General features: G+C 37.5%; 1 protein-coding gene across 1 annotated transcript; it reads right to left on the reverse strand.

Annotated features, from left to right (window-relative positions):
* Positions 1–459: 459 nt before the first annotated feature.
* On the reverse strand, positions 460–9,815 carry LOC106074743 (uncharacterized). Its single transcript, XM_013235579.2, has 4 exons — positions 9,556–9,815; positions 7,964–8,065; positions 3,766–3,811; positions 460–1,966 (listed from the first exon to the last, which is right to left on the reverse strand). The coding sequence occupies exons 1-4, from the start codon at positions 9,625–9,627 to the stop codon at positions 1,818–1,820; spliced, it is 369 nt and encodes a 122-aa protein (XP_013091033.2). The 5' UTR covers positions 9,628–9,815; the 3' UTR covers positions 460–1,817.
* Between the last annotated feature and the right edge of the window lie 15,632 nt (positions 9,816–25,447).

Raw genomic sequence — 25,447 nt, forward strand, 5'->3', positions numbered from 1 at the left:
TAATATCCTGGTATCTGGGGCAAACAAGGAGGATCTGTTCCATGGCTCCTCTCCAGAACAAAGGAGTGCGTGATGGAGGTGTGGCCAATCTGGACAAGGTCGTGCTGTCAGACCCTTAAATAGCAACAAGTTTATCGTAGACAAGATTCGACAGTAGACGAGATTTAACAGTAGATGAGATTCAACAGTAGACGAGATTTGACAGTAGACGAGATTTAACAGTAGACGAAATTCAACAGTAGACGAGATTTAACAGTAGACGAGATTTAACAGTAGACGAGATTTAACAGTAGACGAGATTCAACAGTAGACGAGATTCAACAGTAGACGAGATTTGACAGTAGACGAGATTTGACAGTAGACGAGATTCGACAGTAGACGAGATTCGACAGTAGATAATATTTGCAAGTAAACAATAATTTGATAGTAAACAAAAGAAAACAAAATGAAATAACAGTGTACACAACTCCGTGTCTATTTCTTTAGTCCGTGTACAATATAAGTATAAAAAAAACAACAACTGTGTACATGTCATCAATTGTTGTATAGGGACATTGAAGTGTAGATAAATAGTAGACAATGTACACGTTTAAAGCACTGTATAAGTACCAGACAATGTACACAGAAAGATTACTGAAACGACCATATCTATGTAAAATAGTCCAACCAATAATATACTATTTTGTTACATCAGACTTCATCAACAGCCTCACGCAATAATGAATTCGCCCAGAACTAATGAAGTTAAGACCAAACCAGGCTTATGTGCACCTATCTATGTGCACTTTCAACACTCAAGAGACCACAAGCAAACACATAACACAAACACACACACACAGTGGTATTTCATTTTCAAATGAATGTTTGGTGGAGGATCAGTAAACTCTATAAGTGTTGATGAGAAGCTGCAAGAATTCATGATTCCAACGTGACGTCCCTGTTCCGTCAAGCCAAATGTTCTCGGGTTTGAATCCAACGTTAGGATCATGTTCAAACACAAAAGTTTAAGCCAAGGAAGAGCATTGATTTAGTTCAAACATGGCGCTGTTGATCTGAGAGGTTCTCAATTCATCTATGGCAGGCCCTGCTGTCAGACCCGCGTTTCTAAACGATTTTCAAATATAATAATAAAATAATCGGCATAATTTCTCTAAAACAAAAGCAAATTATTCTCTACCTCCCTCTTCCATATCACACTGACAAGGGGCAGCAGTTTGGTGACCATTGGTCTATGGGTCAATGCCAATGTATTAACACACAAAAAGTAGTACAGCTCCAGGAAATCAAAACACTTTTCTCTCTTCTCTTGTATCCCCTGTCTCACAGACACACCAAACGTTCCTTCAAATTGAAATTCTTTGCATTAAGTAGCAGCTTTGACTTTAATCTATAAACCCTCTCAACTGTGAGTCTATGCGCTTTTGTTTTTGTGCTTGACTTATTGAAGTTCACCAGCCAAGCAAGCAGCCCTAGCGTCGTGTACGTTTCGTTCTTTGTAGTCAAGATCTATTCAAAAGTCTTGCAGCTACTCAAATGTTTTTGTGATGAAACACATCTGGACCTCAAAGTCAAGCTATGACACAAATATCTAAGACTCCATGCTCAAGACGTTACTAAATTTAGAAATCCAAACAATGACATCACATGTTGTGCTATAAATAATTTGCTGACATCATTTGACTAACAATCATCACGTGGTTTCTGATATCATCGTTCAACAATCAAACACAATCATATACAAACATATGTACCCCCTCCCCTCCAATCATAGCTGCACAAGCTCACACACGCCAGCCAGTGTCCATACGTAAATCGTATCAATCTAACGGCACAACAAAGGGGGGATCAGTCCTGATGGGAGGAAGACTTGACAGAAGTTGTTTCCCTGTGAGCTCGGTGTTCCAGCGCTTCCTGTTGTAGGGAGGTCTATATCTCTGTGGGATAGTGGGTCGATCCTTATTGCGTTCTGAAAGTAATCCGTCAACAGTGTTTTTAGAAATAAAGAATAGATATTATTTGGTCAAAAACAGGATTGTTACTTGCAACTCAGAGCACTAAGCGAAAAAGGTGGCCCGGGGTTAGGAACATATTGATGGCAGTTGACAAGATTTAGATTTTATATTGTATGGCGCATCGACACGATTTAAGCAATATCGTACACGCATATTACAATGTGTGTAGAGTACGCTCTAACAATTCAACTGCTTTGCTTTCAGAACTGGGTAAATTGTAAAAAGTGCTTGTAAAATGTTTTACTTATTTCGGATGTTCCTTCAGAGTTGAAGATAATTACTTCCTAGTCCAAACCTCCCGCAGGACGACGGGGGATGGGAGCGGGCAGGGTTTGAACCCGGGACCATCGATAAGTCCGAACGACATTCCAGCGTGCAAACCGCACGACCAGGCAGCCATCCCGTTGTACAACCAAAGACATTAAGTAAAGTACACCTTATGTTACGTCACTTCCGGAGAAAGAAAAGGTTTGTTTTTAAGAGAGTTAGCATATTCAGTTCTTGTTTTTTAGTTGTTGTTTTTTTTGTTTGTTTTTTTTTTTTGCTGTTAAATTTGGAAGCCTTTCCTCTTTTTACAATACAACAATACTCAGAAAGACAGAAAGATAAATGGACATTTCTTACTCCATATGATGGAACAAATTCTTACAAGTGCTCCTCCATTCATAGCTTCATAAGTGCATGCAAAGTTTTGCCCGAATAAGGCAGAAAAAAAAAACAGTGAATTAATAGAGTTTAGCCTCTGATTAATATGCACGACTAGATGAACTATGTTAACAAGCAAAATATTTTTTAAAAATACTTTTTAAAAAGCGCATGTAAAGGCAGGGAGTTTGTTTCGTAAAACTATTTCTACCAACAATGTACATTTTGTTTTCTTATTCGATATCAAACAAAATAATTTATTGACTAATTGGGTATTTTTGTTTATCAATTCATGTTTTGTTAGGTACAATAAATTTTTTATTAAAGGATCAACTTGATCGGAGAATACGAGAGGGAGAAATAGCGTTAATTTAAGGGGACTAAACCCAACAAATTTAGCCGTAACTGTCAATTCTGAAGTATTAGTTGCCCTTGTTGCTATTGAACATAATAATTGATTACCAGTAATTATTTGTTTTATTGGTTACTTTGATTCATGTCTTGTATATGTCAATGAATAATTGTGCGAAGTTTCAACTTGATCCGAGAAACGGTGTGGGAGAAATAACGTGTACACACTTTTTACCAGACAGACAGATAGACAGATAGATAGACAGAGTGAGTTGATATACGCTTTGTAAAAACACTGTTGTTTTATTCCATTCATTTACTAATATAATGAAAGTGCTTCTGACAACAATGTGTGGCTGCTTCTTGTGACAGCAGCTAATCTCAGCTATTTGTGGTCGCAACTTATGGTAGCCAGCTTGTAACAGCAATATGTGACAGCAACTTCTGACAAAAGCACTATGCGGCAGCAGCTAGTCTAAGCAGCTTGTGACAGCTAATTGTGGCAGCAGCTTGTGACAGCTAATTGTGACAGTAGCTTGTGAAAGGGAATTGTGGCAGCAGCTTTTGACAGCTAAATGTGTCAGCAGCTTGTGACAGATAATTGTGACAGCAGCTTGTGACAGCTAATTGTGGCAGCAGCTTGTAACAGCTAATTGTGGCAGCAGCTTGTGACAGCTAATTGTGGCAGCAGCTTGTGACAGCTAATTGTGACAGCAGGTTTTGGCAGAAGTATGTAAACAATGTAAAATTGACTTACCAATTTGCTCCCTCTGTAGAATGTAAGTTGTCTCCTTCCGGTTGTCCTGGGGAAAAAATGCACCCTTTAACCAATGAACTTCAAAGTTCACTTCACAGGCTCAAACATTTGTTGATATAAATGAAAGAAAATCTTGAAAATAATTGGAAACACAGAATTATAATGTCCTAAGAACATAGACATGAACGTTTGTTAATCGCTCAAAAATATATCAATTATCAATGTTGTTTATTTCAGATTGGATTGAAAAGGTCAGTCCTTGTCTGGATTCTAAAATCTCAAATAAAATTTGCAGAAATCCTCAATTTAACGGACTATTTGGTATAACATGCGTATAACATGTCTTGTGGGTTTCAATAGATACTTCCATATGGTACAATTCTTATTTCATTGATGTTGACATATTGAACTAGAAACGTTGACTAAAATAAAATATTTATAGTGAAAATATTGACATGCATACAAGTAAATAAAACTTGCACTTACCGACCAAGAAACGTTAATTTAAAGTCTAAAAAGCGAAATATACAAAATCCATTTTTAAAGACCACCGCACTTACAATTATATAACTCAAGAATGTAGACGTTTATTTCCCTTTTTCGATATAATAATAATAATAATTAATTATTAATAATAATTAATTGACTAATTGGTTAATTGTTTGAATTTCCAATGTTTTGTGAGGTATTCTCAATAATTGCTCAAATGTTCAACTTGATCCGAGAATGGGTGTGGGAGAAATAAAGTGCACAATTATTTAAGGGGACAAAACTCTACATAGTTAACCATGTCTGTGAATACTGAAGGATTACTTTCACATGTTGGTATCAAACAAAATAATTAATATCAAGTAATTAATTGATTAATTTATTGCTTTTTTTTATTGATTCATGCTTTGTCTACGCCAATAAATAATTGTGCAAAGTTTCAACTTGATCCAAGATTAGGTGTGGGAGACAGACAAAGTTGATAAAAGCTTTGTCAAAAGTGGAATAAAGACCAAACAATTTACGTGACTGGATTGTCTGTAAGTAACAGTCTAATACCCGTGTCTGCAGCGCAATTTCCCGCTATTCTTTTATCAATCAACAGTAGACGAAATGTCAAATCTGCTCTTCACTGGACTTTATTACTTGAGCCCAGCAGCTGCTAGAAAAGCAAATGTCGTTGTTGTCGTTGTTTTTTGTAAACTGTTTTCCATGTTTCGGATGTTCCATCAAAGTTGAAGAGAATTTACTTCCTAGTCCAAACCTCCCGCAGGACGACATGGGGATGGCAGCGGGCAGGAGATGAACCCGTGACCATAGAGAAGTCCGTACGACAGTCCATCGCACGTCCAAGCAGACACTGTGTGAAATATTTTATTGGGGAAGGTGGGAAGAGAACTACCCTCTCTCCCCATGACCCACTTCTTCTACGCTCATGGAATAGTGTAACTCTTTGATAAAGTTTATGAAATGTCGGTCTATGTAGATTTGTTTTTATTTGTTCACTTGGTCGCAGTAGGGAAGAACTTCAACACTGCCTCAATCATTTAGTGACTGTAGCTTTCGTTTTTCTTGGGCTCTTGCTCTATTGACAAATCTTTCCCTCTGTCTGGCCAACATTTGAACACGTTATTTCTTCCACGGCCATCTCGGATCAAGTTCAAACTTGACACTATCATTTATTGTACCTAACAAAACTAGAATCAAGACAATAAATTATATACTAAATATGCGGGGCTTTGTCCGCGAACACAATTTAATATGAAATTTTCTCCTCATCCATTCTTGGTGCAAGTTGAAACTTTAAACCAGCGTGTTCTCAACCTTTTTAACTCGGTGACCCCCAACACGATTCCCCACAAGGCGGAGACCCCACCTGTAAAATTTATTTCCTTCATAGACCTATGTAAATTTCATTTTGCTAATATTGTATCATCGTAATCACAATGTAGGTGTGCATCCATGGTGTATTTTCTTATAAACTAAACATAACAAAAGCTGTATTGTATTTAGTGTAAAATAATTTTGTGCTTACATTTTTTAAAACGTTTATGACTTTTATTCATCTACTTTTCTCGAGCATGTTTATTATGCTAGGCATGGATCACGTACAATGTTGAATAGAGTGAACCGCTTTGCAATGAAAATATTGTTGCGACAGTATTTGCAAACACGCCAACGTCAGAACGAAGGTTGAGCTTGGTTCTGTTTCCCCGGATGAGGAATTCTCCGGATAATAAGATCATAACGAAAGTAACTTTCAGTATCAAGTCTCTTTTTGAATGGAGTCTTAAAGAGCTGTTGTTGGACATAGAAGAAAGCGCAACACAATCCAAGAACGGGATTTGTCTAAACAACTGATACAGAATTTTGTAAATGACATTGAAAGAATATTTTTCTTTAGCTGCATCGCTATTGTGACAGTGTCTTCGTTGCTAATTTATGTCCATGAATAATCGGCCTACATTGACTTTCGATGAATTTTGGTGAGTAATTCTGTACCAAACGTTGAAATCCAGACCGTCTTCAAGGCATAGTTGGAGCACCATATGTGCAGGCTCCACAATTATCTTTCAAATTACTTTCACGCTTTCAAAAATAAACCAACTTTGTCAATTAAATAATGTTCTATATAAGTTGTTTCGACAGGTTTCCAAAAAGGAAACTCGTCTTTAAAATCACGTATAAATAGTGAAATTGTAGAAGATATCACTTTCTGAATTACATGATCAATGATATCAATAGACAAATCAACTAATAATAGGCTTTAATGGCCAATTTGTTTTGATGATGGTATTTGGCACCTGAGATAAGTCTGAATCTCTTGACTTCATCAGCTTTAAAACTAAAATACTGGATCAACAAAACTGGCACGTTTCAGTTTGGGGCTTCATCCATTCGGCAGATAGAACTTCATTACATCCGAGTTTTTCAGTTCCTGTTTGAACTTTTGAAGTAAAACCTAATCCAGAAATAGTCATTACATTTTCACCTGTAACATCAAGATCCATGTTCCCGGGATGTTTTGTCATGAATGTAAAACGATGGTCTATGACTAGTTTCCATTGGTCCATGGCCTGCTAGAACTTTTACAATCCCACAATGCAGTTAACAGCGCGTTTGACGGAAAGTGATTTCAAAATATTGATGCTGCGACATAATTAGTATACTGCAATTACAAATGGAAAAATATGTCTCCTTTCACACATTGATGCTACGCTCGCTAAGAGTCCCTTCAGTATCCTCTGATAATAGATCAGTGTTCTTAATATGTCTCCCCCACATTTTTTTATTATTATTAAGTTGACTCTTCACATCATGTCATGATTTTTTTAGACCTGAAAATGTATAATGTCCCTTTATTTCATGTATAACAATGTCAATGTCAACCATCTATGGTACAAATGTGTTTCTTACGTTACTCATTAGAAACGGGAAAACAAAAAATTGCGATGAAAAATAGACGACACCCCCACAATTTCCGAAGGTCATAGGCGACCCCTGACAAATTGTCATTCGACCTCCCAAAGGAGTCGCGACTCACGAGTTGAGAACCCCTGCTTTAAACAATTTTATTTAATGTAACATGAATCTTGTAATTGTATGTACCATTGGCCTAGACATAATAAAGTCGGGCGATTAGAAATATGTGTAGCAATTGTTTTTGTTTATTTAGCTTTTAGCTATCTCAATGTCCTATCATTTGTCTGGATCAGTTGTGAAAGGGGGAGGGAAGAAGGGGGTATCCTTTTGAATGTTTACAAGATAGTTTGTTTAAATGCGTAAAAAAAATTTCCACTGAGGGATAGAGCACTAGAAAGCTGAAAAAGACTAATTCTAATTATACAACCACGTCTGTCAAGTACAATTTCTTTCCCTTGGACAAAATGAATTACCAATAGTTATTTAAGTAATTAGTTAATTTAAAAAAAAATTATTGTGTTTTCATGTAAAAGAAATAATTGTGCCAAATTTCAGCTTAATCCGAGTTTGAGTGAAATAACATGTACAAACTTTGTACCATTCAGACAGACAGACAAACAGAGTGAGTGGATATAATTTTGTAACAAAAATAGGTGTTCTTTAGCCCTGCGGTTTGTCCCAAACAAAATTTAGTAAAAAAAGTCGAAAGGCCAAACTGCCAGCCGAGAAGAGGTTGGCTTATCAAGTAACGAGGAAGTAATTCAAAGTAAAATTTCCAGTAACCTACATTTCTAAACGAGTACGGGTGTCTTCCCTTCAAACTCCGGTCGTCGGTCAGTGAGATGGTGTAACTCAAAGGACATTTCTCAAACACATTCTTCCTGACGGTCTGTAAGAAGACAAAACAACAAGAATGCTGATAAAGTTTCTCACAACTCAGTAGAGATCAGGTCTAGTTAAGGTCTAGTTAAGGTCTAGTTAAGGTCTAGTTAAGAAGGAAACGAAACCCGTTAATCCAATTACTTCAGCTGCGCTGCGCACACGGTTGGGATTTTTCACTCCAATGAAAACGCAATATTTTTGTTTCTGTCGCTTGAAAAATAAATCGAAAGGTTTTGAGTCCCCTCACATAAATCAGTACGTCGTGTCTCCATTGTCAGGACTTAGCGCCCCTTCCACCTATTATTCAGACCCAGACTTAGGCCCACACTGAGCCTACATTGAGACCCAGACTGAGGCCCACACTGAACCTACATTGAGACCCAGACTGAGGCCCACACTAAACCTACATTAAGACCCAGACTGAGGTCCACACTGAACCTACATTGAGATCCAGTCTGAGGCCAACACTGAACCAACATTGAGATCCAGACTGAGGCCCACACTGAACCTACACTGAGACCCATACTGAGGCCCATACTAAGCCTACATTGAGACCCATACTGAAGCCCACACTGAGCCTACATTGAAGCCCACATTGATCCTACATTGAGGCCCAGACTGTGGCCCACACTGAACCTACACTGAGAACAATACTGAGGCCTACACTGAACCTAAATTGTGACCCATACTGAGGCCCACACTTAGCCTATATTGAGACCTATACTGAGCCTTTATTGAGACCCAGGTTGAGGCTCACACTGAGCCTTTATTGACACCCAGGTTGAGGCTCACACTGAGCCTACATTGAGACCCACACTGAGGCCACACTGAGCCTTTATTGAGACCCAGATTGAGGCCCACACATAGCCTACATTGAGACCCAGACTGAGACCCAGACTGAACCTACATTGAGACCCACACTGAGTCTACATTGAGACCCACACTGAGTCTACATTGAGGCCCACACTGAACCTACATTGAGGCCCACACAGAGACCCATACCATGCTGCCCAGACGGTCGTCTTGATGGATTGGTGTTCAAACCACGCGCGCCCCGCCTCCAAATCCTGAGGTTTGGGCTAGGATGTAATAATCTTCAATTCTGACTGAACATCAAGACGCTTCCTCAAACAAGTTTTCTGATTGAACCAGCTGTCTCATCAACGTTTATCTCCAGAAAGTAGATCTATATATTTATAGTACAAAACTATTTCCGAAAAAAAAAAAGACTTCATGACTTCATATTAAAACTCGTATAGGAAAGATAATAAGTAGATAAATTAGCATGTAATGTTCGAAAGGTTGAATAGTTCTGTCTTTATGACACTTTGTCATCTGTGACTTTATTTTATTTTAAAATGATTCATTTTAACTTTTACTTTAATTAATTAGAAATGTGAACATTGTTTTAGACCTAATTAAGGTACTCCTAGATCTATGTGTTTTGAATATAAATATAGATTAATACTTTCGTTAAATTCAAAACATTTAGATTACCCAATCCAGCTTTTGCGTCTTCCATAATGGCTGGAGGACGATTCCACTCACATGCTCAGCTTTCTCTGACATTTTGACTCGGTCAAAAATATTTCTTTCTGGATAGCGCCGTCTAGTGGAAAGAAATATATGGATTGGCCGAGCTAAGGAAGCTCCACGATGGCTATGGATAATTTATCGCCCAGCCTTCTGCTGAAATACTGACCGTCTTTCTGAATGTAAGTCCAAAGCACAGCTAGTTCATGACGAAACTTCCGGTTTCAGGCTTCGTGCGCACTGTGCTCAAAACGTTTTGGGATATATTTGTATAAACACTCTCTAGGATAGATGATCTAAGAAATACTTGCATGTAATCTAGACACTTACACTACCAAACCAAACTGTCTACCAAGCAGTGGTTCTCTCAACCCTTCTATATGGATCTGAGACATGAGTATTATACAGAAAGCAACTAAGACTACTTGAACGCTTTCACCAAAGATGCTTGCACTCCATCATGGACATACGTTGGCAAGACCGCACTACAAACAGCGATGTCTTTGCGAACGCCGGTATGGACAGTATAGAGGAACTTCTTATGGTCCGACAGTTACACTGGGTAGGGCACGTATCCCGTATGGGGGACGAACGTATGCCGAAAGCAGTCTTTTTTAATGAGCTGAAAGGTGGTCGAAGTAACAGAGGTGCCCCACAGAAACCAGACCAGCTTAGGCGGCGCCAACTTGCTAAGCTGATGTGGTTGCATGCGGCCTCAGAACGAGACAGCTGGAGTTCACTGACCAAGGCCGCGGTATACACATTTGAGACCGAAAGAAAATCCGCTGCCGAGGACAGAACTAGGCTGCGAAAAGATAGTCTTAATCGATCACCGGCGGACAATGGTTATGCTTGCCCTGGATGTGGAAGACGTGTAGCTCACAGCCGGGGCTGCGTAGCCACTGGAAATACTGCATTCCTCATTCATCTTCGGACTCTAAGACAAGCCTTATTATTAAGCAAACGAAGGATGTTTATTAACATGACATATGCCTGCATGTTCAACAAGTTATCTTTGTAAAGAAATTTTAAATGTTGAGCTGGCAGAAAGACACATTAAAGAGCACTTTTCACAGTGATGCATGTCAATAAGACTAAATTTCATTGAAATCCTCCCGAGCCGTTCGGTGCATGTGGCAACAAGCTCTCTCCATCGTTGGATAAGGGACAGTTTTTGCTCGTTTTTTTTTTAATGTGGCCAAAGAGTTGTCCTGCAAGACTCTCCATTGTAAGGAAGGAGAGCAAACTAATACCGGAGGGCATGATGTCTGAAGAGAAAACAAATCGTATGGGTTAAGCAGGGCCGGCCTTAGGTTATTGGAGGCCCTAGGCGAAGTGGTGGCCCTGAATGAAATAGAAAAACAAGAGTCAGTTAATATAAAATGTGTACCAGACAGACATGAGTCAGTTCATATAAAATGTGTACCAGACAGACAGAGTCAGTTCATATAAAATGTGTACCAGACAGACAGAGTCAGTTCATATAAAATGTGTACCAGACAGACAGAGTCAGTTCATATAAAATGTGTACCAGACAGAGTCAGTTCATATAAAATGTGTACCAGACAGACATGAGTCAGTTCATATAAAATGTGTACCAGACAGACATGAGTCAGTTCATATAAAATGTGTACCAGACAGACATGAGTCAGTTCATATAAAATGTGTACCAGACAGACAGAGTCAGTTCATATAAAATGTGTACCAGACAGACAGAGTCAGTTCATATAAAATGTGTACCAGACAGAGTCAGTTCATATAAATGTGTACCAGACAGACATGAGTCAGTTCATATAAAATGTGTACCAGACAGACATGAGTCAGTTCATATAAAATGTGTACCAGACAGACATGAGTCAGTTCATATAAAATGTGTACCAGACAGACATGAGTCAGTTCATATAAAATGTGTACCAGACAGACATGAGTCAGTTCATATAAAATGTGTACCAGACAGACATGAGTCAGTTCATATAAAATGTGTACCAGACAGACATGAGTCAGTTCATATAAAATGTGTACCAGACAGACATGAGTCAGTTCATATAAAATGTGTACCAGACAGACATGAGTCAGTTCATATAAAATGTGTACCAGACAGACATGAGTCAGTTCATATAAAATGTGTACCAGACAGACATGAGTCAGTTCATATAAAATGTGTACCAGACAGACATGAGTCAGTTCATATAAAATGTGTACCAGACAGACATGAGTCAGTTCATATAAAATGTGTACCAGACAGACAGAGTCAGTTCATATAAAATGTGTACCAGACAGAGTCAGTTCATATAAAATGTGTACCAGACAGACAGAGTCAGTTCATATAAAATGTGTACCAGACAGACATGAGTCAGTTCATATAAAATGTGTACCAGACAGACAGAGTCAGTTCATATAAAATGTGTACCAGACAGACAGAGTCAGTTCATATAAAATGTGTACCAGACAGAGTCAGTTCATATAAATGTGTACCAGACAGACATGAGTCAGTTCATATAAAATGTGTACCAGACAGACATGAGTCAGTTCATATAAAATGTGTACCAGACAGACATGAGTCAGTTCATATAAAATGTGTACCAGACAGACATGAGTCAGTTCATATAAAATGTGTACCAGACAGACATGAGTCAGTTCATATAAAATGTGTACCAGACAGACATGAGTCAGTTCATATAAAATGTGTACCAGACAGACATGAGTCAGTTCATATAAAATGTGTACCAGACAGACATGAGTCAGTTCATATAAAATGTGTACCAGACAGACAGAGTCAGTTCATATAAAATGTGTACCAGACAGAGTCAGTTCATATAAAATGTGTACCAGACAGACAGAGTCAGTTCATATAAAATGTGTACCAGACAGAGTCAGTTCATATAGAATGTGTACCAGACAGATAGAGTCAGTTAATATAAGCTTTGTCAAAAGGAAGGTTTTTAATGTCCTCTAGATAAATTAATTGTTTATTATGCCAAATATTGAAAGGGAGTGCTGTTTAAGATAAATTCCGGTGAAATTCTTTTTGAAAGTGTACACCTGTACAGCTAAAACATTTTTCTCGAGTTAATGATTTGAGGTTAAAAGTAGATACAGGATTAGTAATTTAGTATCCCTATCATCTTCGCATGAATCGCCCAGTGGAAAGCATTATTTCTCGTATGTGTTTTTAAAATGAATTATATATTTTTTTATTTGTGCGTGTGTGTGTGTGTGTACCTCCACGTACCATTTTTTTAAATGCACTATTTATTGGAAATATTTTTCCCTTATTTAAAAAAATGTTATTTCGTTTAATTCAAGGGAGGGAATGTCAACTCAACATGGAGAACTACTATAGACGTTTAGTAGATTTAGTTCCCTTGCATTGATAAATATATTATAACTGTCACTTCGTCTTGCGAATTTTAATAGTGATTTCAATTTTTATTTTAATTCGGTTCAAAGGACATTTTACAAAGCCAATAAATTTTTTTTTGGCTACACAACATTTCTTTAATCTGGCTATATTATTGACAACATTGGTAAGAAATAAATATAGCTTCAGTTCTAATGTTCCACTGGCGCCTTACTCTTTAATGTAAATAGATAGATGTAAATAAACTATCGGAATTGAAGCCGAGACATTTAGCGCTGATAGATAGATAGATAGATAGATAGATAGATAGATAGATAGATAGATAGATAGATAGATAGATAGATAAGATAGATAGATAGATAGATAGATAGATAGATAGATAGATAGATAGATAGATAGATAGATAGATAGATAGATAGATAGACTGATTGATTGATTAGGGTTGGATGGGCACATCGTTTTTCATTGACATGGCAATTACAGTTCACAATTTGTGTTTGACTAAGTCTTTATTTCCTTAACATTTTCACTAACAAATACGAGATTGTTGCAACTGCCCATGCACAGTGGCGTCACTAGGGTCGGTGTCACCCGGTGCGGTAGGCTCAGGATGTCACCACCCCTCCCCAACAACAGTCTCCAAACAATTCCCAATATTGTTACACATATGTAAAATGAGTATCTATTCTATTTTAAATTTGAATGATTATGACATTTTATCCATGATTACTACATATATTCAAATGTAAGTTTATTAAATAAGAAATAGAGTTTACATTAAATGAACATGTTTTTCTTCTTAGACTTTAAATTCTTTTACACATTACGAAGCTGTTTAACATTATGTTAACCTTATTCAAACTTTTACTACCATCTAAAACATTTTAGAATCTAGACCAAAAATGTTCGCCGTCTCCTTAGTAATTTGTTACACCTTGTGCAGTGTTTCTGTACACATTACATCATTTTCTTTAGATTAAGATTGCATCCTTTCTCATACTAAGAAATATCAAGTTTCAAAAAATAAATTAAGAATATGTGGTATTTAGTAGTAGTGGGAAGCGTGGTCGAGAGGCTAAGTGCTTGGCTACCTATGAAGGGGGCTCGCTCGAGGTTCGACACCCGAATCGGGCAGAGTTGTATTTATTGAGTGCCTGAAGGCAGCACGGAAAAACCTTATCCTAGATTCCCCCACCACCCCCCTTCCCCACTGGTCAACAACTGAGCTTGGACCAAAGCGCTCTGAGCAAGCTATAGGCATAAAAGTAGCGCTATGGAGTGTGCATACTTCAATTACATTGTGAATTCGATTTCTATATGCATAGTTTCAAAATCAAGATTTTTAAAATATACCTATGTAATATACACATCACAATGTAAACAAATTTTAGATTAATTGTAGACTGCATGCATACAGAGATATATTTGTCGCCTATGAAATTGGTGAATTGAAACATTCTTGACCTTTGAACTCCATCCCAAATAGCTCGCGGCTTTTGGACTTTTCAAAACGTCAAGCTCTAAGACTTTGATTTCTTTATGACAAAGTTGTTTGCCTAGTTGTATCCTTCTTTGGAAATACGAAATGAAACCTCTGATAATCATTCATTCTCCCCCTTGCCGATAAAATAATCTAATATTACTTTTTGGATACATAGAACAACTACGCCATTGCCAGGATCTAAACCGCAGCCATTAAATTTAAAACTATTTTTTATTCGCAATTTCAACCCAATATGTTTTTGAAAGCTTTACATGTAAATGTCTTTAGTATTTATTTCCATTTCATTCTGCTCTGAGCACTTTTTGGTACGAAACTTTCTTTTGTTATAATTTTTTTTTAAAGTTTTATTTCTACATCTAGATCTTCAATGTAATTCTCGTCTAGATCAAAAGAATTGAGTGAATGAAAGGGATTCTTCTAGTATCAGTGTGGTCATCAAAGGTGTGTTGGCAATGCAGACGAAACACCTGTAGGAAATCGTGCGCGTGTGTTTGTGTTGAGGGAAATGGCTACAGTTTGAAATGTGAAGAACGTAATGTATAATAATGTATAAAAGAAAGATTATATATATTATTGATTCAAGAGTTTAATTATTAATAAATTAATGTTTGGTAAAATTTTGCGCACCGTTTTGCAAGTCTAGATTAAAAGAACTATCATTGGATTATTAAAATATTTAGATCTATGCTTCACTGTGGAGGTGGAGGTCTGAGTAAAAAATGTTCATTGTTGTTTTAATCAACATTCATTAATTATTCAGAAAAAAAAACAATCTATAAGTTGTATAAAGGAGTTACACAAACAAATAAGTATTTTTAATGTTTTTCTTGTTAAGTAAAGATTTCAGAATAAGCTGTACAATTTAAGGGAGGTAATGTCAACTCAAATATGAGAAATACTTTTGAACGTTTAGGTAGATTTAGTTCCCTTGCATTGATAAGTCTCTTTCTCTTGTGTAATTTGGTGATTTCATTTTATTTTTTTTTTAATTCGGCTCAAAGGACATTCCTTAGAGCTAAGGCTTATTAGGCTACACGACATTACTTTAGCCTGGCTACATATTGGCTGTTAAATATCATCACAGTCAACAATAAGCAAACAACTAGCACAAGGGACACCATCCCCTTTACTGTTCAAATTATTTTTTTTTAATTTTCCGGGAATATCATGAAAAAGTGAAACAAAGCAAACATAAACAACAAAAACATAACATACATAACAAACATAACAAACATAACATACATAACAAACATAACATACATATATACGCTTCAATGAATATAAAACATGTCACATTTAAAAATCAACATGCAAGAGTTCATTAAGACACAGTCATTGAGTCTTGTCGGTTTCTTCAACTGATCCCTTGGTCACAGGGAATGATGAGTAGTTCTTTGATTGTCGCTTCCAAATTTTGCTTGTTATGACCTCTGGCGAAGGTGTTAAGCTTGAGTTCCGTTGTCCTGTAAGCTGTCATCAGTATCAGGAAATATATCTTATTCTGTTTCTCTGTTCGGCTTGATATGTACTCTATTTCTTTGGTACACTGCACCATTGTCAGAAACAGGCATTCTGGTTTACTAGGGACTGGATAAATCCACGTCTTCGTGTAGGGTCAATTGGTGATTGGAAATACACCTTCTGTCCAGTTCTCAACGGACTCAAATTTTTTGACCTCTTATCATAAGATGTTTTTACACTCATCTGACGTTTTTCTTTCCTTCTCTTAGCGTTCTCAAAACTTCTCTTGACATGTAGAAATCTTAATGTTATTCCTTTGTTATTTGGTATCAGTATTCGAGTCATCCACCCAAAAAAACATTTGAGGTGGGTTCAGATTTGTGTCTTGGAGTATTTCTAAGCTCCAGGAGAGCTTCATAAGTATCGGACTTCTCTTGATTTTTCCATATTGTTCTTTAGAATTTTCACTGCTTATTCAGATTTGCCGTCGGATTGATAGTGTCCTGCAGATGATTTCAAGCATAAACCTAGAAAAATATTCCGAGGTAAACTGAGGTCCACTTTCAGAAATACACACTTTGGGTATACCATATTTTGCAAATAAAGCCTTCAATTTCTTAAAAAAAAACTGCATGCGTTGTTGTCAACTGCATATTTTCAACCTCTATAAAATAGTAATAATAATCCATTATAACTAAATATTGTTGGTCTCTCATCTTGAATACATGAATTCTAATCTTTCCCAGGTTTTGGGACATATTTCGTGTTGTATCAATTCTTCTATTTGATTAGAAGCTTTGTTTTTCTGTCCAACGTTGCATGAGTTGGCTATTTCCCTAATTCTTGCGGATAATCTAGACCATTCAACTGTTTCTTTTGCTCTTCATTGAACCAACTCCTAGATGTGCCGGGGAAGATGTTCTTCGATTTCTTTGTGAAGCGACCTCGGTATAAAAATTTGCTGTCCTTTTAACAAGAGCTTGTCTTTGTACCTACTCTCTAAGTGGTGATGGGCAAAAGTTAACTAAAAATTTTAGTTAAACTAAAAAAAAAAATAATTAAGGCCAAAGATTAACAAGAAAACAAGATTACAAAGTTATCACACAAACTCAGAGGCGGCCCCCATCAAATTCACAATGGACGAGAAATATATTCAAGCCATTTTCTGTTTTGATCGTTGAAAGAAATTGTAAAAATTTGGCGTCATTTTTCACATAAAAGCAAACAGTGCAACACGTCGTCTTTGATAAGACTCTTCTAACTCTTCTGGAATAAGTAGAGTAGCTTTAAGTGATCACCTAAGATCAGCATGGAAACCTCCCGATACAGTGTCGGTGGCACCTAATGCGGTAGCTCAGGGTGTCACCCCCCCCCCCATCAACTTTCTTGAAATATGTTCCAATGAACACTATTGCTAGTTATTTTTGTTGTTGTTGTTGTTGTTGTTGAACCAATACAGTGAGCTGATTACCTACTTTTATTGATTTATATTCAAATGTAAAATCCCAATCCAAATAACATTAAAGAGATAGATCTAGTCTTTTCTTTTCATTACAGGATGAAAAAAAAATCATTTATAGATGCTACAAATAGATTCAAACGCTGAAAAAGTGTGTGTTGAAGGATCGATCAATGGAGAAAGCTAAAAAAGTGAATGATTGGCTTTGTAGTAAAAAAAAAAAAGGCTTGAAAAGTGTGAAAGCGGGTGTTTGTGTGTGCGGGAGGGGGTAACGGTCGAATAAAAAACATTGATGATGAGACGCCAAAGAAACGTCAGAGATTCTATTGTAGGACACAAACCTTTTTGTTGTTGGCGGGAAATGGTTATGGGGTGGGGGGGGGGGAGCAGATAAATAAAAGTAATACTAGAATTTACGTGTCAGAATCATAGGTGCGTTTGTGTTCCCGAAGAGATGTCATAAAGAGGGTCTTTCTAAATCAAATCAAAAGTCTATGTCGGAGAAATTACGATGCGCAAGATGAAAAAAACAAAAATGTGGTTTCTAGTAAGAAAGAGAGAGAGAAAGAAAGAGAGAGAAAGGGGGAGAGAGAGAGAGAGAATGATAAAAAGAGAGTGAAAGAGAAAGAGAGAGAATGGGAGAAAGAAAGAGAGAGAAAGAAAAAGAGAGAGAAAGAGAGATAGAGAGAGAGAGAGAAGGGAGAAAAGACCGTTATATTTCATTGTAACATAAATAAATTGACAGTCTAAAAAGTATGTTAGCGGGCATCGTCAAACTGTGACTCGTTAATAGAAAAAAAAGATAAAGGGATGTTCCTGTCTTAAAACAAATAGTAAACAGAACCTGGGTTGAAATCAGTCTTTAACCCTACCATAGTGATGATTTTCCCACAAAACTGATGAGTTCCAGCATCCTTGACCTAGAAGCTCAAATGAACCATCCGACAATATGTAGCGCTAGACGTACACCTCATAACTGTGACTTTTGGAGATTCTCTGTGCTCTTTATGATTTTTTTTTCATTCGTCTGCCTAATGATATCATTCTTTGGAAATGCAATCTCACATGTAGATGAGTTTATACTGAATATTTCTCTTGAACGTCAGCGGGCCTTCCCGCCTGTTAGCCGTATTCTTTAAATTGTTTAATAAATACTAAATAGACAAAAATGAACATTTTGCGCAGCGTCTTTTAAGTCTAGATTCTAGGCCCATCATTAGAGTTGTATATACCCTTTGATTTAACCAGAATTGTTTTTTTCTAGTGTAAGGAAGATTGAGGCGAAAGGGGGGGGGAGGAATATCTCATTTTTTATAAAAATATATCATTCACTATTTTTTTTTTGTTTGTTGCCTACTTGCAAGTGACCTAACCCATCCATGCCACATAAGCGGCCGGCTTTTGAAAGCGAGGATTGGACTTTACAGCCATCTTCGAGTCCATGGGAAATGAGAAATGTGCTCATCTTCTACCTCGAAGGAGGAGCTATATTTGAATGACATCTTTGAGTTCTAATGACATTCAGGATCTATGAAGTTTTTCTAATGCTGAAGGATGTCAATCTTTGCCTATGTCATGACATTGTCGCACAATATTATTATTTATTTATTTTTTATTTTTTTTTTTGCTGTACACTAAATAATAAGTTTTGCTACGTTTGATATACATAAAGAAAAGGGAGGGGAAAAAATAAAGCTTTCTTCTCTTTGTAAACTCTATAGGTTTGTACAAGTTTAATGTATGTGTATCTTAAAGTACTTCAATTTTAAAATTGATATGTAAGTGCTTAATTTTTCTTCTAGATCTAATTAGAAATAAAAATCTTAAAATGACTAAATATACACACACACAATGAAGATTCTATGAGGTTATGCGAAACAACAAAAGCCCTGTGGTCCCCCCCCCCCTCCCTCACTACTTCAAACTACGCCGATAGATTTGTGTCTCTGCCATTGACCTGAGTGCTTCGCGGATCTCATGCGCATCCCTGGCGTTTCATCTCTTCATCAGGGACATAATGAGAGGTATCAACTAGGACAAGGGGACACCACCGCTCGCTGGCTTGCTCTCTTTCAGCCTGACGGGAGACCACCTACCTTAAACTGCAGTTATGATAGGCTCGTTGCCTTCGCGCCAAACAATAACCTGGGAGTCCGCGGTCTGGAAATTTATTGCCATCTTGAAATATTTTATGATTATCCACTTAAAGAGTTGGCGCCCCCCCCCCCCACACACACACCTATCTCTCTCTCCCCCCTCCCGCTCTGTTTTGTGTGTGTGTGTGTGTGTGTGTGGTATCTGCTTAGTGTGCGGCGGTGTCTCCTTCTGTGACACTGTACTGACACAGGGTATTTGACATTTGTGAGACAGACATAGTGGCCTTCCGTTTTCTGTCTCTGATTTGGTCATTGGGCCGCCCCCTTAGAAGTGACATTTTATGGACTTCAAGTCTATCGGGTAAAATGACTCAATGAACAGCTGGTATGTACGCTGCTGCACTCTGGATAAGATTTTTTTTTTGTAATTGAATTTTAGGGACAATTATTCTCAACTGCACCTTATGTTGTTGATTTCTCGCCTCTAGGCTGTTGCAACGAAATTTAATATTTATCTCATAACTGGGATTGAAAACAGTTCGATCTATTCTATTCTCTTTTTTTTATTCATCATATCCTGAGACATCTTCGAGATGTCAAAAAAGGTTCTAGATAAATCCCTTTTATGAACCTTGACCCGGGAAAGGATTTTATCCCGTGACCAGGATGAAGGATTGGCTTTTCACCGACACTCCTGTCTGATGGCCCCCATCGACAAGTTGATCATTTAGTCACATCCGTCTGTACATGGGTCACGGTCCATTGAGCCAAGCCAATCGGTTCCCCCATCTCATGCGAGGCCAGAGGCCGAGCCCACGAGGGGACACTTCCTATTCCAATACTGTACCATTGCGTTCCGTGATGGGGGAGCATAACCACACGTATGGATCCGGTTGAGGAACGGTGCGACGGATTGAACAGGTTTAAAAGCCTTTCTTCTATCCTCATCACGTGCAAGTACACTCGCTAGAGAATAACTGTGGAAACTTACTTGAGGCTATGTTCACCTCGTTCTTACCCTATCCGCTTCCCCGGACGGACGTTTCCACGGGAGGCGCCACACTGAGGCGACGAGAGCTGAAATTTCTCAGGTATCATGCAACTGTTGTAAAGTCTGTTAATTGTTTGGACTTCAAATTGGTGGATAGATCAAGGTTGTCTGGCCAAAAAGATCACAGTATGAATGAGCCATCTGTTGCAACGATCCCCAGAGGGGACCATACATGGGATGCTTGTCCTCTCACGGTTTGTTTCTGTACATTATAGGAATAACGAGAGTCCCCCCGTGGGTTCAGCCTCCGGCCTTCCCATAGGAGGAGGAGCATATGAAGTTGGCTCAAGGAGTCGTGTCTCATGAAAGACGGGAGTGGATAAATGATAACTTTGTTGTTGATGGCCTCCTGACAGGGAAAAAATGGAAAATGGTCATTACAAAAGTATGTGCTCTATGTGTACCTTAAATGTCCTTAGCATTGTAGTATGGGCTGGTCTCCTCCTGTATCGAATTCATTTCACTGCCCCTCTTTTTTGTTTTTTACTATCATTAATAGTGCCTCTTGACCCTCTGGGAGTATTCAGCTCTGAAGTTCGGAATGAGGGAAAACGTTTCACTTCTGCTGGAGAAACTTACTGGGCACGCAAATGTTAACTTTTTCATCTATGGGAACATCGCAAAAGTTTGAGAAACACCGGATTAAGGCACTCTATGATCTAAGCAGTCTTATTACGATGCTTATATCAACTCACTCTGTCTGTCTGTCTGTCTGTCTTGTAAAATAGTGTAAACGTTATTTCTCTCGCACCCATTCTCGGATCAAGCTGAAACGTTGTATAATTCTATACTGGCATAGACAAGGCATGTTTCAATAAGAAAAAATAACCAATTAATCAATAAATTTCTGGTAAATAATTATTTTGTTCGGTACTAGCAAGGGAAATTAACCCTTCAGTATTCACAGCTAAATATGTAGGGTTTCGTCCCCTTAAATAATTGAACAGGTTTTATTTCCCACACCCATTCTCGGATCAAGTTGAAAATTCCAACAATTATTTATTGTACTTAATAAAACATCAATTGAAAAAATAACCAATTTGCCAATTAATTATTGGTTATTATTTAATTTGTTTGATATCAAATAAGGGAAATAACTTCTACATTAATGAGTTCTAAATCACAGGACCTAACGATAAATTAGTAAGCTGACACCGCCACGTTTGTATTGACAAGATTCTAAGATTTGAGGAGGAGAAAAGAAATTAAAAGTTAACCTTCACCTTTCTTCTCCCTGAGTTCACATGGCTCAAATTTTTATTTTATTTATTAGCGGCCCCCGAAAGGGGAAAAGACGCTATTTGTTTTGTGCGAAATGTCTGTCCGTCTTGTCCGTCTGTCCGTCCGTCCCGTTTATATCTCGTAAACTACAAACGATATTGAAAATCACAATAACTTAGACCATTCAAAGTTCTGATGCAACGGCTACTTTTTTTTCTCTGAAAGCGAAAAATCTAATCAGTTATGCAAGCAGTTTTTAAAGAGAAAAAGCTAATTAGTATGCATTATAAGTTAGACCTAATTTAAAACGAATAGTAATCTAGTAAACTTCATTATCCTGAACTTTGTTAAATGCGGAATACTCATAGAGCGGAAAATCGCTTGGCTTCCGAACCGGGGGTCCCGGGTTCGAAATCTGGTGAGGACTGGGGTGTACAACTTTGGAATCCTTTGGCGCCTCTGAGTCCATTAGTTGGGGAAAAGTAAAGGCGGTTGGTCGTTGTGCTGGCTACATGACACCCTTGTTAACCGTAGGCCACAAAAAAAAAACCAGATGAACTTTACATCATCTGCCCTATAGACCACAAGGTCTGAAAGGGGAACTGGTTAGGCCAGGTTCACATCTAACATTGCATTAACTTGCACCCATCCTTTGATCTGCTGTACCGTTGGGGCACTACACATGATCTGTTCTTTCTCCATTCTTATCTCTCATTTGTCTTTGATATAATTTCATTCGGTTGTTCTTTCTGAAAATATTGAAGCCTGTCTGGGTGGATCACTTCGGGGGCCGAGTTTGAGTTTGTGTTTCCACACAACTGTCTTTTGTAACCTTGTTTATTTATTTATTTTTTGTTGATTTGATTGATATTTTAGAACGAAAACTTTTTGTAATTTTTGTACATTTCAGTAGTCATAGTATAGCCCAAACCTCTCGCAACACGACGACCAGGGTTCGAACCATAGATACAGACCGACATATGGATAAATACATTGACAGATGCTTAGCCAAAAACACATATACATTGACAGATACATAGACAGATGCATAGCCAAAAACACATATACATTGACAGATACATAGACAGATACATAGCCAAAAACACATATACATTGACAGATACATAGACAGATACATAGATACAAAGGCAGAGACATAGACATATAGACTATAGAAAGAAGGAAAAAAAAGATAATCGCTGCATTTCTCTACAGATACGGCTAATAGATAAGGGTAGAGAAGTATAATGGACTCCCCAGTAGGTCAATGAGATTTAGACTGGATTGCTAATCCCTGTGCTAATCCACCATTTGGCTTGTTCCTGTGTCGCAATACACACGTAGCTTGATCCGCACAGGGGGAAACAAAATTGTCAGTCATTTTTCACTGATGTGTGACTTCACGCGAGTTGACTTAGAAGTATCTACCTCTTGCTGCAGTGCGTGTGCGTGTGTGTGTGTGTGTGTGTGTGTGTGTGTGCATTGGTGTATGTGTATGTATGAAAGAGAGAGAAACATTTAACTAATTCTAAAATTTTTGAATTCATCGATCTACAAAACAAAAAAAAAAATGTCTTAACACAAGTGTCTGAATAAGAACTGCTAATTGGGTACCTCTCGTCAAGTGGGGTGAAAGGGCGTGGAAGTGCGACTATAACAAGTGGGGGCCAGCTACCCGAGACCAGTGCGAACATTTTGTCTTAGAAACTTAGAGTGTTGTATACTGATTATACTGACAAATCCTTTTTTTCTTCTTCTTTTCTCTAAAAACAATGATTATATTAGCTTCAAAGAGATCCTCTAAGTTCAAAGAAGGTTTAGACACCGGCCTTCACTGGCTTTTCTTAATCATGTAAAAAAGTGTACGGATCTAACTCATGGCTGTGCTTAAAGCTGTCTCAGTCTGCTGTCACAAGTTAGAATAAATGAAGTGTCCTCAACTTTTTGAAGGTCACTCACTCCTGTTTTATCACCTTCCAAAACGTTGGAATCTCTCTAAGTCTCTGTTACCTACAATCTCTATAAGTCTCTGTTACCTACAATCTCTATAAGTCTCTCTTACCTACAATCTCTATAAGTCTCTGTTACCTACAATCTCTATAAGTATCTGTTACCTACAATCTCTATAAGTCTCTGTTACCTACAATCTCTATAAGTCTCTGTTACCTACAATCTCTATAAGTCTCTGTTACCTACAATCTCTATAAGTCTCTGTTACCTACAATCTCTATAAGTATCTGTTACCTACAATCTCTATAAGTCTCTGTTACCTACAATCTCTATAAGTCTCTGTTACCTACAATCTCTATAAGTCTCTGTTACCTACAATCTCTATAAGTCTCTGTTACCTACAATCTCTATAAGTCTCTGTTACCTACAATCTCTATAAGTCTCTGTTACCTACAATCTCTATAAGTATCTGTTACCTACAATCTCTATAAGTATCTGTTACCTACAATCTCTATAAGTCTCTGTTACCTACAATCTCTATAAGTATCTGTTACCTACAATCTCTATAAGTCTCTGTTACCTACAATCTCTATAAGTATCTGTTACCTACAATCTCTATAAGTCTCTGTTACCTACAATCTCTATAAGTATCTGTTACCTACAATCTCTATAAGTCTCTGTTACCTACAATCTCTATAAGTCTCTGTTACCTACAATCTCTATAAGTCTCTGTTACCTACAATCTCTATAAGTCTCTGTTACCTACAATCTCTATAAGTCTCTGTTACCTACAATCTTTATAAGTCTCTGTTACCTACAATCTCTCTAAGTCTCTGTTACCTACAATCTCTATAAGTCTCTGTTACCTACAATCTCTATAAGTCTCTGTTACCTTCAATCTCTCTAAGTCTATAATGTAGACTGAAAGAGAGAGGAAGAGATCGAACGAGAAATAGAAAGAGATAGAGAGAGAGATAAGTCTCTGTTACCTACAATCTTTATAAGTCTCTGTTACCTACAATCTCTCTAAGTCTCTGTTACCTACAATCTCTATAAGTCTCTGTTACCTACAATCTCTATAAGTATCTGTTACCTACAATCTCTATAAGTCTCTGTTACCTACAATCTCTATAAGTCTCTGTTACCTACAATCTCTATAAGTCTCTGTTACCTACAATCTCTATAAGTCTCTGTTACCTACAATCTCTATAAGTCTCTGTTACCTACAATCTCTATAAGTCTCTGTTACCTACAATCTCTATAAGTCTCTGTTACCTACAATCTCTATAAGTCTCTGTTACCTACAATCTCTATAAGTATCTGTTACCTACAATCTCTATAAGTCTCTGTTACCTACAATCTCTATAAGTCTCTGTTACCTACAATCTCTCTAAGTCTCTGTTACCTACAATCTCTATAAGTCTCTGTTACCTACAATCTCTATAAGTATCTGTTACCTACAATCTCTATAAGTCTCTGTTACCTACAATCTCTATAAGTCTCTGTTACCTACAATCTCTATAAGTCTCTGTTACCTACAATCTCTATAAGTCTCTGTTACCTACAATCTCTATAAGTCTCTGTTACCTACAATCTCTATAAGTCTCTGTTACCTACAATCTCTATAAGTATCTGTTACCTACAATCTCTATAAGTCTCTGTTACCTACAATCTCTATAAGTATCTGTTACCTACAATCTCTATAAGTCTCTGTTACCTACAATCTCTCTAAGTCTCTGTTACCTACAATCTC

Source organism: Biomphalaria glabrata, chromosome 6, assembly GCF_947242115.1.
Source record: "Biomphalaria glabrata chromosome 6, xgBioGlab47.1, whole genome shotgun sequence".
Taxonomy (NCBI): domain Eukaryota; kingdom Metazoa; phylum Mollusca; class Gastropoda; family Planorbidae; genus Biomphalaria; species Biomphalaria glabrata.

Coding starts and splice junctions, on each gene's coding strand:
- LOC106074743 (XM_013235579.2), bottom strand. CDS start 9,627: ATGTCAGAGAAAGCTGAGCATGTGAGTGGAATCGTCCTCCAGCCATTA. Junction 3,812..7,963: donor ACCCGTACTCGTTTAGAAAT/GTAGGTTACTGG, acceptor TTTTTTCCCCAG/GACAACCGGAAGGAGACAAC. Junction 1,967..3,765: donor TCTACAGAGGGAGCAAATTG/GTAAGTCAATTT, acceptor GATTACTTTCAG/AACGCAATAAGGATCGACCC.